At 37.4% G+C, this 21,034-nt stretch overlaps 1 protein-coding gene across 1 annotated transcript in view; it reads left to right on the top strand.

Moving 5' to 3' along the window:
• Positions 1 to 18,623, top strand: part of LOC139727769 (insulin-like growth factor-binding protein 7) — a 29,129-nt gene extending 10,506 nt beyond the window's left edge. The window contains exons 2-3 of the mRNA XM_071638747.1: positions 15,895 to 16,112; positions 16,908 to 18,623. Of these exons, the coding sequence (XP_071494848.1) occupies positions 15,895 to 16,112; positions 16,908 to 17,015 (326 nt within the window). The 3' untranslated portion in view covers positions 17,016 to 18,623. The remainder of the gene's footprint in view (positions 1 to 15,894; positions 16,113 to 16,907) is intronic.
• The last annotated feature ends 2,411 nt before the right edge of the window (positions 18,624 to 21,034 follow it).

Raw genomic sequence — 21,034 nt, forward strand, 5'->3', positions numbered from 1 at the left:
AATACTCAACATCAATTATACAGATTCAAATTTTTACAGTGGCTGTTTCTATCCCTAAATCACATTTTAGAACTATGCTGGGTTTTTATTCCATCTGCAATAGGTAAATTATGCCTTCAAAGGGAATCTTCACTCCGTGTTGGGGATACATGACATGTGACATCATCAGCTCATATCAGATGAAATAAATGAAGGACATATGTCCTACATGCAAGTTGTACGTGTCTCCGTGACCGAGCTTATGCTTTCAGCTTTGTGATACATAAATCATTTTGTAACTTGTAATATGCTTGTAAGTGTAACTTGTAAGTGCCATAATTTGAATGTTTTTCGTCCGGTTTTGCTGAAACGTTCATTTTTCCTCGATTTATTTTTGCTCTATTTATCAAAGCCATCAGAACCATGCACAGGAGTTTCTCTGTTTATAGAGTACATCTTCTGAGTACAGCCTTCTGTCTCATTCCATTTTTTGTTTTACTCATGTCATCTATGTAGATTCAAACGAAAGCCTTATTGGACGGCTAAAGTAACAGCAGGAACTGTGACGTCCACATGATCCGTATTCTGAAGCATGTCTATCTCATCGAAAATTCCCTTACTCAATTTTTTTCAAAAATATCTTTCCCTATCAATTTTGAGATAGAATTTTATTTTCCTTCGATTTTTTTTTTTCAAATGCTATCTAGTCACTTTACTCTATTTACAAATGTTGATGTCGTATTACTGTGGGACGTGGAATTACACAAGTGCGCTGTCACTCTCTATAACAATTATGTCACAAATCAATTCTACAAGAACAACGACATAAAAAAGCTGTCTCATCTCCCAGGCCTTCAGCCCACTTCCTCACCCCCTTCTTGTGAGTGGAATTGATGATATTCTGTCTGCCAATGTACTTTTATCAGACTCTTATGTATTATGAAACTGAAAATACGTCACTGACTCAATACCCAACTGCAGAGGGAAATGTATAAATCAAACCTACACAGTGTTGTTTTACTTTCCACCTATATGTCAACTGAACGTCGGTTTCGAGCACGCTGTATATTAATGTTATCGTCTCACTAAGGAAAAAAAAACACAATGTTTTTGTTGGCACAGTTTCTCGGCGATCTTTGTCACCTATGGCTACCCTCCCCCCCCCCCCCCACCCCCGTACATCCTGTGGATCAATGTTGATGACTGGATTGTCAAAATGAATGGATACCACGTCTATACGAACTTCTTACCGGGCGATAATTATGTTAAAGGTCCTGTTTACCTTTGGGAGCAATGATTTAAAAAATGTTCAAGATATCACTTTTGATGCATATGTGTAGGTCAACTATTGTATCACAAAACATCCTACCATATAAAATTTTTGCAATGAAGCCTAAAATATAAGGAGATATCAGTATTTTTCTCATTAAACCATAACTGTAGACGGTTTAGTCTGGAAACATTTTAATATAACTATTGTTCACATTACATGTAACAATAATTAACATCGATTATACGGATTCAAATTTTTACATTTGTTGTTTCAATCTCTAACTCACATTTTAGAACTATTTTGAAGCACTAACGCTGGGTTTTTGTTTCATCTACAAATGGTAAATTATGCCTTTAAGTGATGGACCTTGACTCCCCCACTGTGGCGGGCAGGATCGTCTGCCTGACACGGGATCAAATGAACTGATCTTGACACATTCTGGTTACACGCTGTCACCCCACACTGGTTGCCTGCTCCTCAAATATTGACAGCGACAGAGGAATGCTCACATCGACGAAGTGACATGGCATTTCTTTCTCAGTGATATGCCGTTTTCAATTAGGTATCCCCCCACCCCTCTCCCCCCCCCCCACCAAATAAAAAAAAAAACACGCAAAAAGCTGACATATTTCATTGGAACTTGTTTATAGGGTTGATCTCTTGAAAAAATTCTGAAATTAAGAGTAATACGAATAACACGCTCTCCCCTTCTTTCTCCTGCTCTTACTTTTTTTTTGACATGAAAGCTGACATCAACCTTCGTGCTTCCTGTCAGGAGAAATCTATCAATTTTCGTTGTCTATTCATTTTTTTATTCCAGCTTTTTTCTTTTTTTTTTCTTTTTTTTTCTTTTGTTTTGTTTCAAACAATATTTTATTTCGATTTCATCATCCATCATTGATTACAATTCAATATTTAGTTGTGTTGCTTGCTGCGTGACACTTCAAACATATATCAAAATATTACAAAATAATTTTTAGGACTGCCATTGTGTCAATTTCTGATTGTTCTACTATACAATACACAGTAACTACTTCACAAATATAATCATCCCCGCAATAATTCTAAGATCAATTTTTGATAATGCCGAATGGGTCAGCACAACCAAAATGTATGTACAGTACACATTACAAAATATACCCATTGACTTCGTCCGTATACTCGTCACAGCAGTGATTATGAGATAATGAAATCAATATTGTTAAGGGGTCAAACAAAATCGTAATCGATCGATCACATCGTGGCTGGAAGCATAACGTGACGGTCATTCTACTTCTTTCATTTTCGGCACTGTGTAAACTGAATTGTCTCAGACACACTACAGAGTATGACGTTCCTTTACGTCGTCATGACAACTCGTGATACGTTCCTTTCGGACCAGCAACGATATCACGCTAAAATCAATAAAGAGCGAACGGTACCTCCTAATCTAATGTCGTTGCACTTCGTACAGCGCTGGGATTATGAACACAATCATGATCATAATCACAATCATAAACCTGGCAAGAAACCGTCAATGAATAAACACTGTTAACCCGGTATTTAGCCAATGATTAGTAATCTAATCGAGCATGTAGTTGTTGGGCGCTTTTGAACTTGACAAATGCTCTGAGCACCATAAGGAAAGGTGACTAATATAAACAATTCAGCATAAGTATATGAATAAACAATGGGCACGATTTTTTACATAGATCATGAAGAAGAATGAAAGTAAATAAGCAGCCCAATGCACGGTGTTTTCTTGTTTCCTTTGTGTTTTTGTTTTCTTTGTGTTTATGTTTTTTGCTGCGTCCATACTTGATAGTGCTAAGGGCTTGAGTTTCGCAGAGTCTTTGAACTATAAAACACCCATGTCTTCTAATGTTACGTCCGCTTTTATCCAATTCTACTTCACACCGTTATGATGCAAGATTGCGCAAAAATCTTTCAGGAATTTCTTATGGAATTAGTGACCTTGTGATCAAGGCGAAGCTTACTTAACATCTCGTCGACTATCAGTACTTTCATCTAAAGCGTAGGTGAGTGAGTCGCTGCGACAAGTAGGTCTGTCGTACACGACTACGATTCACAACATGAAATATATAGTATTTACTTCACGTGTTAAACAAGAATGCGTCACTGTCATTCGGTTACATTTCGATACAAAAGGTCGTAGGACATAATACGAATGCTGTAGAAGGCGATAGAAAATGATGTATAAATGGAAGATTACACAATGCTATATATCATCGTCATCTTGCATGTATTGAATCTTTGAGTAAGCAGAAAAAACGTTAATCCGGACCATCAAAATGTTAAATGTAGTGTAGCAGCACGATCTCTAAAGACCACAACTGAGTTATGTCAGGGGAATAAATTATGCAAAGGGCTGATTTCATTAGAACACAAATAATTATGATATCCGTTATATTACCCTTCAACAACCACCATCTGAAAATTGCATTTCGTGTGCAGTGTTGTTGTTATAATTATCTATATGGAATGGAGCATGTTATATGGTTGAAGCAATAACGTATATAGGCAGGGCAGTTTCTGTATTAAAGAGGAGGGGTACTCCCCATCCCACATCGCCCTATAGATAGGCATTAATGATCTCACATTTCTTTATTTCAAGTATAATATATCTTTTATTATCATTATTATCGTTATTATTATCATTATCATTATTATTATTATTATTATTATTATTATTATTATCATTAGTATTATTATTATTATTATTATTATTATTAGTATTATTATTATTATTATTATTATTATTATTATCATTATTATTATTATTATCATTATTATTATTATTATTATTATTATTATTATTATTATTATTATTATTATTATTATTATATCATTACCACCATCGTCATCATTATTATTCAACAAGTCATTTTGTCACAGTGCCATTTCATTTCTTAGATTGTATGGCCACAGAAAGATATACTGTGTTTGATTGTATGTGGAGAAGGCGGCACACATTTTCTTCCCTTTTTTAATTAATTTAAAAAAAATTAATATATTCCCGCGAATGACAGGATGTCACTCTGATGTTATTTCCCCCGCCCTCTGGAGTCAAATACTCTTTCAATTTACAACAAAACTGAAAGTCCGCGAAATTCATTATTTTCTTTTTTTCCGTCCAACTACTGAAAACATTACGAGCTGTTGCAACCATGGTAACCATCTTGAAAATCCTGAGATGATGACAAATCTTTTCGACCAAAACGTTAGCAAGTCAGAGTTGTGAACTTCAAACTTCATCGACGTGTTCAACTGGGATTTCAGCATTTACTGTGTATCCACGCATTACGTTTAAGGTAACTTTTCCTTGAACGTCAACTGGAACATGATGTGGACGTGCACTTAAAAGACAACGATCGTGGTTGACATCCGTAACGAAAAGCAGGCGGTCTGCACGAAGAGCTCATTACAGTCGGATTAGTGCTCTGAAGACCGAATGACAGGGACCTGTTTCGCATCGACGGCGGACGGACAGAGAGGAAACTTAAGTTATAGTCTCGCCATATGATAAGACTCACGTCTTTTTACTCTTGTCATCATTATGATGGAAATACTTATTGGTCACTAGAAGTGGGGCAAAAATTGTGATTTATCTTTCTTTGATAGCCTTAAATGGTGCGAACCTTGTCATTCAACAAGACTCAGTGATTCTTGATGACATTTGGATGATCTAGAGAATGCTTTGCAAAATGTTTATCGTTTTCCTTAATTGTTTTTTCCCCAACGAAGTTGTAGTATATTAAAACAATGATAATAATAATGATAATGATAGTAATAATAATAATAATAGTAATAATGATATTAAAATCATAATGATAAGTAGTAGTACTAGCAGTATAGTAGTGGTGGAGGTGGCGGATAGTAGGTAATCAAAATTATTCCATTATTGTCATTATTATTATCATTATTAGAGAGAGAGAGAGAGAGAGAGAGAGAGAGAGAGAGAAGGGGAGAGAGCGATTGAGAGGGTGGAAGAGATGTTTAATATCATTTTGGGGGTTAACATACCCGCATCCCACGGTTGAGAGAAATGCCAGAAGCGTGCCATGATATTTCGAGAGTCGAAAGATAGTAGATGATGGCATGCAAGTTTCCCCTTCTGTACACAGTCTCATACACAGCTGCTGTATTTTATTTCGCGGAAGACGTCGACTAGTATGTGCTTCAAAGGAGTTGGACCGTGTTGACGGTCCAGAAGCAGTATGATTTTGATCATTAAAAAAATACGAGAAACATAGGAACTGAATTCATTTCTACATAAGGATTATTCTTCTTACACCTTTGAGAATATACTGCAGAGACTTCCACCAATCAGATTGCATATGTGTTGTAATATCTGAAAGGAATTCGAACATGGGCTCCTTTCCTTATCGGTATTAGAAAATATTGCTAGACTACCTTCATTGTGTAGCATCGAGTTTGAGCGGGGGAGCCCTGATCATTATTACTTCGGTTCCCAAACAGCATGGTCATCATTTATGAATAGTTAATGAATTCCAAACATTCGGGCGAAAATGTTTCATGTAGTGATATGCAGTACGATATGTTTTTTGATAGTTCATAAGAGGTCTCTTATTATCTCAAAAAAAGTTGGAAACCCGAAGACCCATCTCAACCAACCACTATGCCATCCCTTTAAAAGTCGCTCCGCGGGAGACAGTTATTATTGCTTTTGTACTGATGTTTGCCATGGTTTGTCTTTCGCACACGACATACTACCATGCACATTCAGAAGTGATAAATTTCGGATGGAGTCAAACACAGCATATGAATTATCGTTTCGGTTGCCAGAGTGTCATGTATTGCAATGCAGTTATAGGTTAAAGGTTAGGTTTCACATACTCGTATAGGTGTCAGTAATGTTTAAATTGTGTGTCATATATACGACGTGACGAAGCAAGGTGGACATGAACACTGAACATGATTTTCTTTTAACACCATGCTTTAAAAGACATGTTTGAGTGAAGTAAGCTTTACCTGCAGCTATCTGTCGTTCATTGGTATATGTGAATGCACAAACATTTCGTCTTTTATCAATTTTCGTGGTTTCTAGTTTGGAATTTTTATAGCTCCTATTAAGAGCAACATATTAGTTATGATTATTACAATGATGATGATGACGATGATGATGATGATGATGATGATTATTATCATTATTATTATTATTATTATTATTATTATTATTATTATTATTATTATTATTTGATATTTTATACCTTCGTTTTCTTTGATGGCAGAAGACTATAGAGAAACTTTTCCATTCCTCTGTGTCTGCACATGATTATGGTGATCCTTAGAGCAATGCTGTCAACAATTGCGAAATACTGATGATAAACTAATCTGCTTCATAAGTTACACTCGTGGCATCATTTTGCCGAAAATTTTTCACAGCTTTGTCAGTCGCCTCTTGCTGCAGGGAAGTGAAGCCCTAAGATGACACCTGGATCTGAGTTCGAGTTAACAGCGGTAAACCATGGCAGTACACATTGTCACATTTGCCTTGCAAAGGTGTACAAAATCATTCTCAACTACTTTTTTTTTTCTTAGACAGTCTATTCCAATCACAGCATAACCCTCTCCTCCTATGTTTGCAGGTTAGTACATCCTGGTTACCTCTTCTGTTGCAGTTCGTTATTCCGAAGATTAGTTGATCCCAAAATGAAAAAAGAAAAGAAAAGAAAAGAAAAACACACCGTTCATTATTCCAAAGGATTTGTTATAATCCGAGAGCGAAATAAATTTCGTAATTCAGAACGTACATTAGTAGGCCTATGCCGACCTTCTTTTCATTTTCGTAATAACGAACCTTTGGAATAACGAATCTTCTTTTATTGTCAGATTAACAAACCATATTTTGATTTTTTTTTTCATTTTCGGAAGTTTACGAATCTTCGAAATAGCAAACCTTGGAATAATGCCACAAATGTACAGACGTTTGGATTTACGATCCCTCTTTAATGTTCGGATTAATGAATATCTAGGTATAGGGAATTTGTGTGTTTCGGGATAACATCACCCACTTCTTCGCAGGTAAGGGATAAACAGAATTGGGGAGGGAGTCATACCGCTTTTCTATTTCCGCCACTTTTTTATTTTTAGATGCCACAGAGAACTTGATCCGTCGCCAGAATACAAACCTGACCGTGAAACTATTCCACCTTCGTTCCTGTCGTCTGGGTGGTATACATTATGTGGTGCCTTCTGTCTCTTCGATGTATCATCGTGATGGCATCTGTTCTCCCCCTCCTCCTCCTCCTCCTACTACATGATCATTGTCACCGCAGGGGCGGATCTAGCTTCTTCTTTTTTTTTTTTTTGCTAAGGGGGAAGGGGGAGGGGGGGCGACGATGGTTCATGACAAGAAAAAAAAGTCTTCACATTCTTTTTTTTGTTGTTGTTGTTGCTGCCACAATCGAATGACAAACCAAAAAAATAAAAATTAAAAAGATAATTTGATAAACGAATAAAAGACCTACCCATTTTTGCTGCCAATTCCCTCCCAAAATAGCTGACAAGCAATAATGATGATAATAATAATAATAATGATAATGATAACAATAATGATAACAAGAAAAATAAATAAATAAATAGATAAATAAATAAATAAACAAATAGATAAATAAATAAATAGATAAAGATCTTCACATTTTTTTTTCGTTCCGTTGAACTAAGCCTCAGACACATGCAGTGCTAAATGCTCATATACTGTGTGAGTCTGCGCAAATTATGGCATTTTTATATGTACATCACATTAAGATCCTATAAGGGGGGAGGGGTATCTCCCCCTCCTTCCGTAGGTCCGCCACTGTAACCCTTTCAGAATCAATACGCTGAAATGCCGCTGATATATCACGTAGATCTAATACAGTTACCACAGTTGAAATGACAGTGTCCGACAATCTCCTGGCCTCTTTTTCCAGTCGCCGATATGAAAAAGGCCTATGAGCCCTATATAAACATCAGAATCGTCACTAACCTAACTTACTTCGTTTTGATTATGCAACCTTATTCTCTAATACCAAAGAAAGTGATATGTTTATGTTCTTTTCGAAAATGAAATAAAATCTGAATTGAATTGAATATTGTTTGTAGTTCGTAGATTCCATAAATCACTCACTGAAACTAGCACTACTGAATTTACTGTATAGCGCAACGTTGCATCTTAAAATTATTTAAGTGGAACCATTGTTATTTTCATATTCAACTTTTTTATTCATTGCTACTATTAATATTCTTACTAGAAGAAGTACAATATAGAGGTATCAACATTGATTCATCCCCATCATCACTGTCATCATTATTGTTTTTCATTATCATCCGTAAAATACATGAGTAATTTCTGTTGCATGTGTTATAAGCCGCCAACATCAATCAAACTTATAAACGATCTCCACCATTTTGACAGGAATTGATAACTGATTCAAGTTTCAATTTAAAGCAGAAAATCAGAAAATTTCATTAGTTACCGTGCATGAGTTCACTCTAACAATCTGAAAGTCCCTGCTTTATGATTAAGTTGTCGTTTATGAATATTTTAATGTTAGATTGTTGCGTAATCTTGAAGAATTGGAAAAGGGGGAGGGTAGGATACCTTTTTGTTACTCTCTTAAAGTTTCAAGACAGCAAAGTTATTTATCCCAATCCTATAGACGGCTCAATGCGGGGTTTGAGCTGTAAATCCATGTTTGTTTGTTTTTTATACCTAATAGACTGATATTACATATAGTAGCAAAGTTCAGTGAAATAAAGCTCAGCTCCACAGTGTCTGCGTACTTTTTGTAGCCACGAATCTTTGGCGTCAAGAAGTAAATGAACAAGTTGATAAATGTAATAACAAGTTAAAGTGATTATCACTTCAGTGTGCTAATACACTAACATTATCTAAGCAGTGAATGGTAAGAGGTGTATTAATTCTTTACACCTTTCAGTGATCCGTATAAAAATGTGCTAGTATAATATACATGTAAAAGAAGTACAGTGTACAACATAGAGCAAAAACGCAAGGAAGAATGCAACCCTATAAGCACGTACACTGCAAAAAGTCCGGTGTTAAATAGTGAACACCGAGCTGGTGTTAAATTTTCGGTGCTCATTTATGGTGTTAAATTAACATCTCCGGGTGTCATTTCCAAATCTTAAACTGTTTTTTGAAGAGTTTCTTAGTAACTGCACTTCTTGTTGATTTTTAATTTAAAAAAGACGATCAAGAATTTTAAATTAAAATATCAGATTTTTGAAAAAATATGAAAATAAATTTACACCAAAGTAACACCAGCTGGTGTGGTCTCTTATTGAAGCTGGACGGGTGTTAAACCATTGATATTAACACCAACAAATATCAAATCAACACCATGTGGTGTCATTATTGAATTAACACCGGTACAGTGTCAAAATAACACCAGGTACAGTGTCAAATTAACACCACGAAGTGTCAGGTGAACACTTTTCAACACCATCACAGTGCATTTTTAACACCTGTGGGTGTGGTCCTTTATTGAAGTTTGATCGGTGTTAGATTTAACACCCGTGGTGTTAAATCTAATACCGATAGTTTTTTACAGTGTACACACGCAATGAAAAAGACAGGAAGGAGGTGGGGGGGGGGGGGGAGTAAGCGGAAAATTATAAGAATGTTCAAAATAACAAATCACATGACAACAATTTGGGTTTGATCAAGTCATCAACAACCAGGCGGACTTCCCATGTTGATGGTGACCACTAGCATCGTATAGTACAATATACCCTAATCTAATCTTAGTCTAAAACGACTAACGTCCACGTCCAAACAAACGTACACGAACATAAAAATCGATCTTTACAGACAAAAGATGACGATAATGATTGTGACAGAAATGTGACATCAACTTCGTGCATTGGTTAATTTTGTAAATATCTTTCTGATTTTCTGCAGATTCAATGAATATAACCAGTTCCCATATTACTTCTCTCCGATATGTAGTGAATTTCAAAGATGTCAAATTATTTGTGGCACAAGATGAATGTTTCTGCAGCAAAGTTATACTTCAAGACTTGATGGATTAAAGGAAGTATATTTTTCATGTTGCAGGTTGCCTTAATTGCGATATTATTTGTGGCTGTTTTACCTGGCGTCGCGTTTGCTTCGCTGTCCTCCCTGCTCGCGGAGTGACCATATTCGGGTTGTGAGTTCAAACATCGTGGCTTGCTTCACGATTAGGTTCGCACTTTTACCCACGAGAAGTCAACAAGCCTAACGTGATTAAAAGAGTCTCCATTAAACGTGTATACAATCATGGAGCCCTGCGCTCTAACACCTACCCGATTTTAGCACTGCATGCCCCTCGTCTCGTCGCAGTTTCGTAATCTAATTTCTCTTCCAGTTTTGGAAAAAAAAAATATTTGCTACTATAGAGCCCCTGTGGGAGTAAAGTGTGGGGGCAAGAAAGACGAGTTATAAATTGCATTTGACATTCATCACTGTTTTTCCTGGTTACACTCAACAGTTTTGCACGAAAATGAAAGACCAAAACATTTTATCCGTTCGTCAGCAGTGTTGCGTTTCTTCCACGCAAAATTTAAAACTGAGACCTATGGTTGAACGAGTGTATAATCGGTTCTTTGTATTCTAGGTTCGCAGTTCGAGTTGACCTTTCTAACGAGGGCACAGATCATTCTTACGGGCATTTGCAAATGGCAATGGGCAAACTCTAACTTCCTAACGGATAAATTTATATTGGAAGACTGTGAGCTATATAGAAGTATTGCAAAGCAACACCTGAAATATCATTCCATTATCAAATTTATCTGGACGGAAATCTCTGCACTTTATTTCACACTAAAGTTGGGTCAAATTAAGTCCACATTAAATTATCATTGTAAAGAAAACGAATTTCAGTTTTTAATCCACTTCAAAATGAAAATTGACAGCTTGCTTTCAAGTGCCAGTCTGAATGAAAGTTGTATTATAAAACAATAAGTTTTAAGCTACATTCGCCTATACAAAATCAATCGCTCACTATATTTGAGGATAAGATGTAAGCGGAACACCAGACATGCTATCAATCTTTTGGATCGAATGTACCCCCCCCCCCAAAAAAAAAAATCTGTAGTAAACCATAATTACGTCAGTATAAGGCTTTTGCTTTTAAAGATAGGAGCTCACTAAACTTGTCACACCTTTGTTCTTGATCGTATAACAATAGAGACTGAAGTAATATGCATGCGCTATGTAAATCTGGTTATGTCATTACATTTAGTATTATCCTGAAGTAGAACATTCAGGCCCAATGTGACATTACTAAGTAAAAAAATATTTATACCATATACTTCTGTATTAACGACTTTAACGATAACATTTACACAACACACATACATAAAAAAAAAGAGATACATGGTCAAGTATGACCATATAAGCACTACTGAAATTACACCAGAAGCAAATGAAAAGAGTCGCTTGGTCATACCTATATACTAAACAAACTATTACCAGTATTTGAGCAAAACACATTTTACTCTTTCATAGGGTAAACCGAATAATGGCTGAAAATTTTTACGGTTTTCTTGAGACAAAAAAAAAATCACTCAGTTTTGACCATGTAACTATATATACGACTTAATATTGAGTAAAATTTTAAGCAATTTTTCTTAAAGAGTAATTCCCATACATTTTTCTGTTTAATATTCTTGCATCATTTCATTGGCTCAACAAGGAAGGTATCAAGTATGAGATACCAGGATGGTATACAGGAGGGGGGGGGGGGCTGCCATCTACCTGGATACACGTATACAAAACTGTATACAACGTGTGACACTTTGACCCATGGTATTTGAAAATAGAAATAACATTCTAAAACGTTTATGGGCATAAAATTATAAACCTTCTGTTTCAACTACGGCCTCTACACACCCGATGAGACTTCTTTTCGATGACTTTTATAATAGTTACTTCAAGAGAAAAAGAGATGATTAGAACCTTGTCGGATTTTCCTTTGTTGTTCCGTTTATAGTTTGATGTACACGTTTTTGCACTTGTTTACAGTATGAATTTATGCCCTTTCCAGAATCCATGAGTGACAACTTTGTATATATTTTTGTCTTTGTGTTTCTTTGGCAGTGGAATGAGAATGAAACTACTGTCTAAACTTGCATCACAGGAGGTATAGAAATACACCCAACGCTCTCTCCTTGTTAGACGTGGGTCAGATGTCAGCTGGATGTGCTTCCCAAAGCACAATGTACTCGTAAAGGTTAATCCTGCACTTATCCTGCTCTCAAATTTCCTCTGAAGCCTCTCATCGACTTACCGCGAAACTGACATTGACATTAAAGTGAAATTCCTTCGAATTGCATGTAATACTATCTATCTCTTCAATCATAGATCGGTCATCATAAGTAATACTAGTAATAAGTAACATTCATTTTTTCCCCATTGAAGGCGAGAGCCATAATCACTGCGACGTTGTTCTAAATCGATTAATGGGCTTTCTTTTTATATTCTTATCAAACAAGGACATTAAGTGAAAGTTAGTGTACATGTCAATGGGGGGGGGGGGTTGGACGATGATGTCATCACCTCATCATTATATTATCTGCATATTACGATCATGACTGAACACTGTTTCATAAAAATGTGAGAAATTTTGAAAGCCCCTTAGAGGTCTGATTTATACACTGAACCTTACGCTTATCTGTTTGCATAAGTTCACTCTTTCTTAGGAAGTCAGTTTGATCATGGAGTGGAGCAAAACGGCATTATGCTTCCTATTTCACTTTCAGGGGGGTGTTTCATAAAGCTGTTTGTAAAGTTACGAACGACTTACGAGCGACTGGTGATCAGTTCTTGTGCTGAATTATTGAAATTCTGATAAATATAGCACTTCAGAACTGATCACCAGTCGCTCGTAAGTTGTTCGTAACTTTACGAACAGCTTTATGAAACGGGGCCCTGGTCTTTTTTTTTTTTTTTTTTTTTTTGCCCTCCCCTCTCTCCCGTTTTATCTCCGCCCCATTTCCCTGTTTGTGGGGTTGGGAAATCGCTCGCTTCGTGGACAAATCAGAAGGCAAGAGACTTAGCGCAATCTCATTAACCTTTTAAGCTGGAGTCAGTGTCTCTTCTGTAATGTCTTTATTTGGTGGAAATAAACCCAAGATTTTTGGCTTGTGTGAACTAGCACCTAGAGTAGCCTCACATACTTTTGCAAAGGCAGCTCGCACACAGCTCGCTCAGCTCCGCACACAGCTCGCTCAGCTCCGCTCGCAGGTCGCTATACATGCACATCCACAAATTATTGCGAGCTGCCTTTGCAAAAGGCTACCTTATACTATAAGGCCGTGGCCGGCGGAACGTTTTCAAAAGTGGGGGCCCACTTCCGGGTTCAATCAGCTAACAAGCAAAAAAAGAAAAAAATACAAACAAACGAAAAAAAAAAAAAAAAAAGGCCTTCGGCATGACTTGTCGTGCACTTCCGGGTTTCTTCAGCTGACAAGAAAAAACAAATGCTGTATCGCGCTCACACTTCAAGGTTTCTATGTGTTTCTTTCTAGTGCCACTTACGCACTTCCGGGGTAAAAAAAAAAAAAAAAAAAAAAGGGGGGGGCAGAGTGGTGACACCTTTGTATTCCTTTGTATGGTGCCAAAAAGTGGGGGCCCTCCCCCCTCCCTCCCCCCTCCCCCTCCCTCCCCCCTCCCCCTCCCCCCTCCCCCCTCCCCCTCCCCCTCCCCCTCCCCCTCCCCCCTCCCCCCCCTCCTCCCTCCCCCCCCCGGTTCCGCCGGCCCTGACTAAGGCAATAGTTTTTGTCGTTTTATTTGGCAGGATGTTTGGGTGAGTGGCACTCGAGATATTGCCAAATACTGGAGAATATACAAGAACACATTATTTGAATTTATATGAATACACTACGTGCTTATAGATTTTCAAACAATTACATTTCTGTTTATAGGGAAATGAAATCAAATCGTCTCGGGAAAAAAAAAAAACTGTAAGGAGGTCAAAATTTGTGTTTGCCTTTCTATGAGCTATACTATGTGAGTGTATTGTGTGTGTGTATATGTGTGTTTGTGTGTGCTTGTGTGTGTGTGTGTGTGTGTGTGTGTGTGTGTGTGTGTGTGTGTGTGTGTGTGTGTGTGTGTGTGTGTGTGTGTGTGTGTGTGAGTGTGTGTGTGTGTGTGATGACTGGAATGCCAGGTGTTGAAATATTAAGTTTAATTTCAATTTTTAAAAAAGTACATGTACTATTTATGCAGAAAGGTAGTATCTCCTGGGTAGAACACTGTTGTTATTTGCGTTAGAAAAAAAGTGTGATTTTTTCTGTTTGTACAGCGGCATCAGTTGATGATATTATTTTTGCATTGATTTGAATGTCAATAGATAACGATTATCGCAAAAATGTGTCTGCGTGTGTGTGTAGGTGTAGGTGTTTGTGCGTTAGAGTAGCAATCGGAGTTAGAATGCTACTTGCCCTTTTCATTCCGCCAGTCTCCAAGACAAACGTTCCATTCTATCCTGCAAATGATTATTATCATCACCATTATAGTGACGCATCAACTACATGTACATGTATAAATACGTTGTCAATCCAAATCCCTTCTGAAGACGACTTCCAACCGAGTCGAGTAACTCGAGTTGCAGCAACAGGTGTTACAGACATACATACTGAAACAGAAGTTGGTGTGTTGCACCGCGTTGATGGCGTCTCAATTTGGACAATGTAGGCCATTGTAGGCTGGAGTGATAGGGTCCATGGCTGTAGTAATCATTGAACGTATATCCGAAACAATAAAGTGATGACAATATGCAATAATAATGGCTGTTCTGCAGGTGGAGTTGTTGTATTTTAATAGGGAGACCAGGGGCCTGTTTCATAAAGATTGAGCGTAAGTTGCAATCAATCGCAAATTGTGTTTCATAAACAACTTTGCGATTAATCGCAAGTACTGAAAGTTACGCGTTTTTTTCTTGAAATCAATTGTAAGTGTCTTTATGAAACATGACTTACGCTCAATATTGAACTTACGCTCGATTCAACAAGTTACCATCAATAAATCGAGCGTAAGCTCAATCGCATTTTTTTATGAAACAGGCCCCAGAGGTCACGGTCAGAACCAGAGTTCTAAGGGTCAATGCCCTCTCCGTGGTGTGTGTGGTGGTCGTGGTGGTGGGAGTGACACTATAAAGGAGACATCCAGCAAAAGATAATCATTGAGAATAGTGATATTTTGTATTTGTAATATCTGTTTTTATTTGTATTATAGGGTAATCTAATTGTGTAATGGTTAAGATGAATAAGATTGACCCTTTGTTGTTTTATATATTTTTCTTTTTTCATTGTTACACTGTATTTTGTGAGTATTTTAATGTATTTATGGCCACTTGTTAACAATGTCTGTAATTCAGCCTCCGGGCTGCGAAAGATATTGATCAATAAAACACCTTTCGATTCAATTTAATTCAATTCAATTCAATAATACAGTTTTCTTGCGGTTAAATGATATCTTAGTGCTAATATTTGCTGCATGCTCAACAAAATGTACATGACTGTACTCGATTGTAATGATAACAGGGCCTACAGCAACAGAATTAGTTTTTTCTCCTCTTCTCTTCCTTCCCCTTTCTTCTTCTTCTCCTTATTTTTACCTTAAATCCATACAGCTCCTCGAGTGAATTTGCTCTCCCCTACAAAGAACAACAACGACACAATCGTGACGTCAGCGGGCCAGCAAACCTACATCCAATGTGAGGGGGAAGGGTTCCCTACCCCGACCATCAAGTGGACGATAGATGGCGCTCTTTTGCCAGGCGACTATTCAAACATTGCAGTGCAGACGATCGGGGGACCGCGGGAAAACCAAGCCACCGGATGGCTCATGGTGACTCTTTTCTGCTTTGTGTTATTTCACCTTTGCACTGCGTGTTTCTTATGGGGGTCTTGCCTCCCTCTCTTTTTCTCCCTCTCTATCATTTTCAGTGAAACCCGTATGATTGGCTTTGGAATTGTAACGTAGTCCACTATAGTCTTTAACCATTTCCAGATATGTCCCTATTTTCTGAATCCACGCCGAAACAAGTGGTGTAAACCTTCTACCGAGATCAAACAAAACGCGTGCTCAGCCTCCAAGTAATGTGTACTTCGAAGAAGGACTCTCCCTCATCAGTCACACCTACTTTGTGTTTAAAAAGCTTTTTTTTGGGGGGGGGGTTGGGTGTTTTTTGTTTTTTGTTTGTTTTTGTAAGACAAAGTTTATTTGGAAATGAAAATAAAATGAATAAATGAAATCAATGAATGAGATAGGGCTCGGGTTCGTCTACTTTATTTACGGGCGTGAAGTCTGAAGTAGTTTACTAATATTTCGAGATTGTTGAACGACCGCCTTCGTTCCAGATGATTTTCACAACCATGATGCCAAACACTTTGACCGTTATTAACCTCTACATCGTTTCCTGCTATTAGCAACGACACTATAAGGTCCCCTTACATGCATTTTCAAGTCGTTGGTTTATGATCATTTCGAACACAATATCTTCCTGTCTTGTAAATGTTACAATCAGATTTGTTTGTTGGAAACAGATGCTGCTTGGACTATAAGAAACAATCAAGTGTCACTAATATTACTTTCATTTTGTTTCATCTCTTAGCTGTACTCATGTATGTCTTTTTACTATAGATTTCACCGGTTCGTGGTACGGACAGCGGAACATACACATGCGAAGTGGACAATGGCATCGGGGAACCAGTGTCGAAAAGCGCGCACATCGCAGTGTTCGAAGACTAGACACGCGACTGGACTTTCCTAAACATATTAAATGCATACAATAAGATAATTTCAAAAAGAAAGTAATTCCGCTCAATCTTGCAGTTTTCGGGTGTATCAGACCGGTGAGATGAGAAAAAGGCGATCCACGATCGGACTGATGTATGCGTGTGACCAGCTGTTGGATAGAGCGAAGGCTTGAGAAATGGAAATTGCCTAATAAGTCTTGCCGTCACACATGGCCACGGACTTGTGTTGCATACTGTACATAGTCACAGCAAAGTCGCATACGCAGAGCGGGAAGAAATATTTGCTTATTTGGACTTGATACTATCTCTGTTTTTTCTTGATCTGCACGCTATATTTGTTAAACGTGTGTAAGGTTATACTGTATTGTTTTCCACCCTGTCCTTCCGAAATGTCAATCCTACAAAATAGTAACGAGGAGTATAGGCCTATATACCTGCTAAGCACCCCGAGGTGGTCTGTATTTATTTTATAAATCAGTGTACAGCAATCAGCTCTTTAATGTTTTTAAATCTTGTTATGTATCGTTACAAAAATTCTGGCCCCTACCGCCTTAAAGAATAATAAAATCAGTAATGCGTGTAACCAGGGACGGATCCAGGAATTCCGTAAAGGGGAGGCGCCTTTGTAAAATCAAAGTTGGCGCACGCGTCCCCTTGCGAATAAATGTTTTTGAGTTAGTATTAATAATTCCGTACTGCAGCTCCGTTATTCGTTTTACGTAGTTCGCCCTCTATAGTTTGCAGTAAAGCTGCAAGAACAAAATTAATGCCCCTTGACATCCAGTTCCTGTCATGTGTTATGGTGACTTCATCTGATATTTATATGTATGTAAATCACACATTTTGATTTAGTGACCTTTGCTTTAAATGTTCATCAAATGTTTTATATGGTATGATTTTACATTATTTTGCACCCAGTTCGCTCCACTCGTCCAAGAAATCTTTCTTGCCTTTCGTGATGCCAACAGCAGTATAGTCAGCTGAAATAAACTTAATCATATGAACAATACCCATATGCACTTTGCCAAAACCAGGTGCACCAGCTCACATTACCATTGCCGGGTTCATACCATACAATTCCACACCTTTTTCTTTGCCATACAACCCTAAAACATTTCCCACATAGCAATGACTGTCATGCTATCATAACTGTTATCAAAGGTGTAGTTCTTATACCTGCCCTGCTTTTGAAAGTTTCTACATTATGCAAAGTAAGGTTCATGCATAACTTTAGGCATTGCGATGCTCATTTCAGCCGAATTTCTTCTTGTTGGTGACACCATAAAATGCAAGAGAGTTGACTTTTTAATTGTGGAGCTTAGTGAGTGCAAAAAGGGAGAAAAAAAATCCACGAAAGACACTTCGATCAAATAGTTCCAGAATGTGTGATTTGTAGATCTATTCACATCAGAAGAAGTATGATAATGTATGGGACGTCTGGGAACCTTGAGGTTTACTTCACGGTGAGATGATTACTAATGTGCAGGAGCCGTGTACGTTCCGGTATCTTGATATCTCACAGTCCTTTCTGTTCCCGCGTTACCGTTCATTCCTCGCCCCGATCACCGGTGAAACAGTCTCATTGTATGCAATTTGAGAAAAGGGCACACTGTCTTAAAAATGATTATGATTATGACATTTGTAAATTCAGACACTGTGATATAAAGGGTATCACACAGTGACTATTCAAATCAGAGCTGGGTTGTCCGACCTTAACAGAACAAGAAACAAGGCAACAATCCTAATCAACTGTAAACATAGATTTGATAACTGCATGACCCAAATTTGCAAAAGAGTTTGAACGCCGCACGAACATCCCACCCCCTTCCCATTATTTGCGACGCAAAGGTTGTTTGCACCCAGACAAATGAATCTTTTGAGGAAGTGGAAAGGAAAATTCCTCGTCGAATTCCCCTTCTGTCAATGTGTGATGTCATAATATCATCAGACGCAGAAGGGCAGAATACAGCCTTACAATCACATGCAAGATTGACTTTACATGCAGTTGGTGTTGTTTATTGTTGCCTCACTATTGTTTGAGGGGTGAATAATTCCCTTCTGGAGAGAACAATCTTTTGTGTTAGGACATTATACTGACAGTCTGTGTATTATGTACAGTCGTCTTGATTTATTAGTATTCGGGACTCGAATAAAAGGGAACACTGCCTTGCGATATGACTGGAAAATATCGTGGGAATGTTTCCTATTTTCATCGCTCAAACGGAACAAGGCGTGGGTGGAACAGAACGCGTTTACATCACACATTTAATGTAAATAGAACATTCGCAAAGAAATAGTCTTCTCAAGGAGGAATTTTTGTTAGGTCTATTACAATAGATTGGCCATGGGCACTGAATAAGCTTTAAGCAGCCCAAGAGAAATATCAAAAATAAGTGTCTAAAAGAGTATCTCAATGTCAAGCAGCTAGGACTATCACTTAGTCTGGCTGGTACGCTGAGCCCAGCCTATCCAGCCCTTGATAAGATAATTAATACGTGTACTCCCAAATGCCATAATTATTACAAGTTGATTGTGCCAACGAAAATAATGTACAATATTTCATTTGGCCTTCATGCAAACAGGCACGTAAGAATATGTTTTGATGTGTATCAAACTTCGTATACCATTGGCATGCCATAAATTTCTGACTTATTTTGTTGCTCAATCGGAACTGTGTGACATTTCTCATTCTAGTCTTCCTTTTTTATGTGTGTGCATGGAATGTTTGTAAAATGCTGCCTTACCGAAAGCAGAACATTCGTATTCTAAAGATATTCTGTCATCCAAAGCCAAAATCTTTTGCTTCACACAAGTTCAGTAACCTTTACTCTGTTTACTTTGTCTGCAAAACAACCCACAAAGGATCTCTACTCAAACGAAGTTTGAGACGGTATATTAAATGCTAGTTTCAGGGGCGGATCCAGGAATTCTGTAAAAAGGGGGGGGGGGCTGACTAATATTTCTGGTGCCACTTCTGGGTTTCATTTCATTTTTTTTCTTTTTATTTCTTGTGTTTTTAACGAAAAATAAAGGGGGGGGGGGCATGCGCCGGTTGCGCCCCCCTCTGGATCCGCCACTGAGTTTCGAGGTCCGCACACAGTGCGATTTTGGATGATAACCCGCAAGAGGAATCGGCTTAACTTTTTTTTGACACAAACTTGCTCAAGTTTTCGCCTATATGTCTTGCCTCGATATCCAGTATTTTTTTCTCATACAACGACTTCACTAGATTTCTGGTGTAATAAAAGTCGCAGATAATTGGAAAATGGAAACAGAAAAAGATGTTCAAGCTGTATGAGGCAAGAGCATTGCAATGAAAATTAAAGTAAAATCTGGTTTAAAAAAAAATGTTTCTGCCAAACAGAAATAAAATTCACAATCTTATCTGTAAGTAAGGTATGAATGCTGTTATAACCTCAACAAGTAATTGAGATATCCAATTGTACAATATAATATACTTGTAATTATGTAGGCCTAAATTATATACTTGTAGATTATGCTGTATAATTATACGTAATATGTAGAAATTTTGGAATTTTCGGCAATCATGATACCCTAAACCGTTTAGAACCATCATTTGTAAATAGTCGATATCATACATACATATATATATATATATATATATATATATATATATATATATATATATACATAAATCAAATCAAGGCAACTGGCACTTAATGCATTCCTCTATTGTTATTGTTACATTATTACTGCTTAATATATATATTTATGTATATGTAGGTTTGTGTGTGCATGTGTGTATGTGATTGACCTTTGCAAGAAGATTTATTACAGTTGACCTCGCATTCTTTTCGTGCTAATCTTTCCTTCTTTTTTTTTTTTTGCTGAGTTCTATCATATTTTTTTTCTATCTCTTTTGTTCTCTCTCTCTCCCCATCAAGGGTTAACTTCCTCTTCACAAGAGTAAGAACACACAGAGACACAGTCCATGGGGGAAGACCATTGTTGATCTTTACTCAAGTAAATAATGTAACCCATACAAGTATA

Source organism: Diadema antillarum, unplaced genomic scaffold (genome assembly GCF_040938485.1).
Source record: "Diadema antillarum isolate AM-2024a unplaced genomic scaffold, OU_Dant_1.0 seq00000150_RagTag, whole genome shotgun sequence".
NCBI lineage: Eukaryota > Metazoa > Echinodermata > Echinoidea > Diadematoida > Diadematidae > Diadema > Diadema antillarum.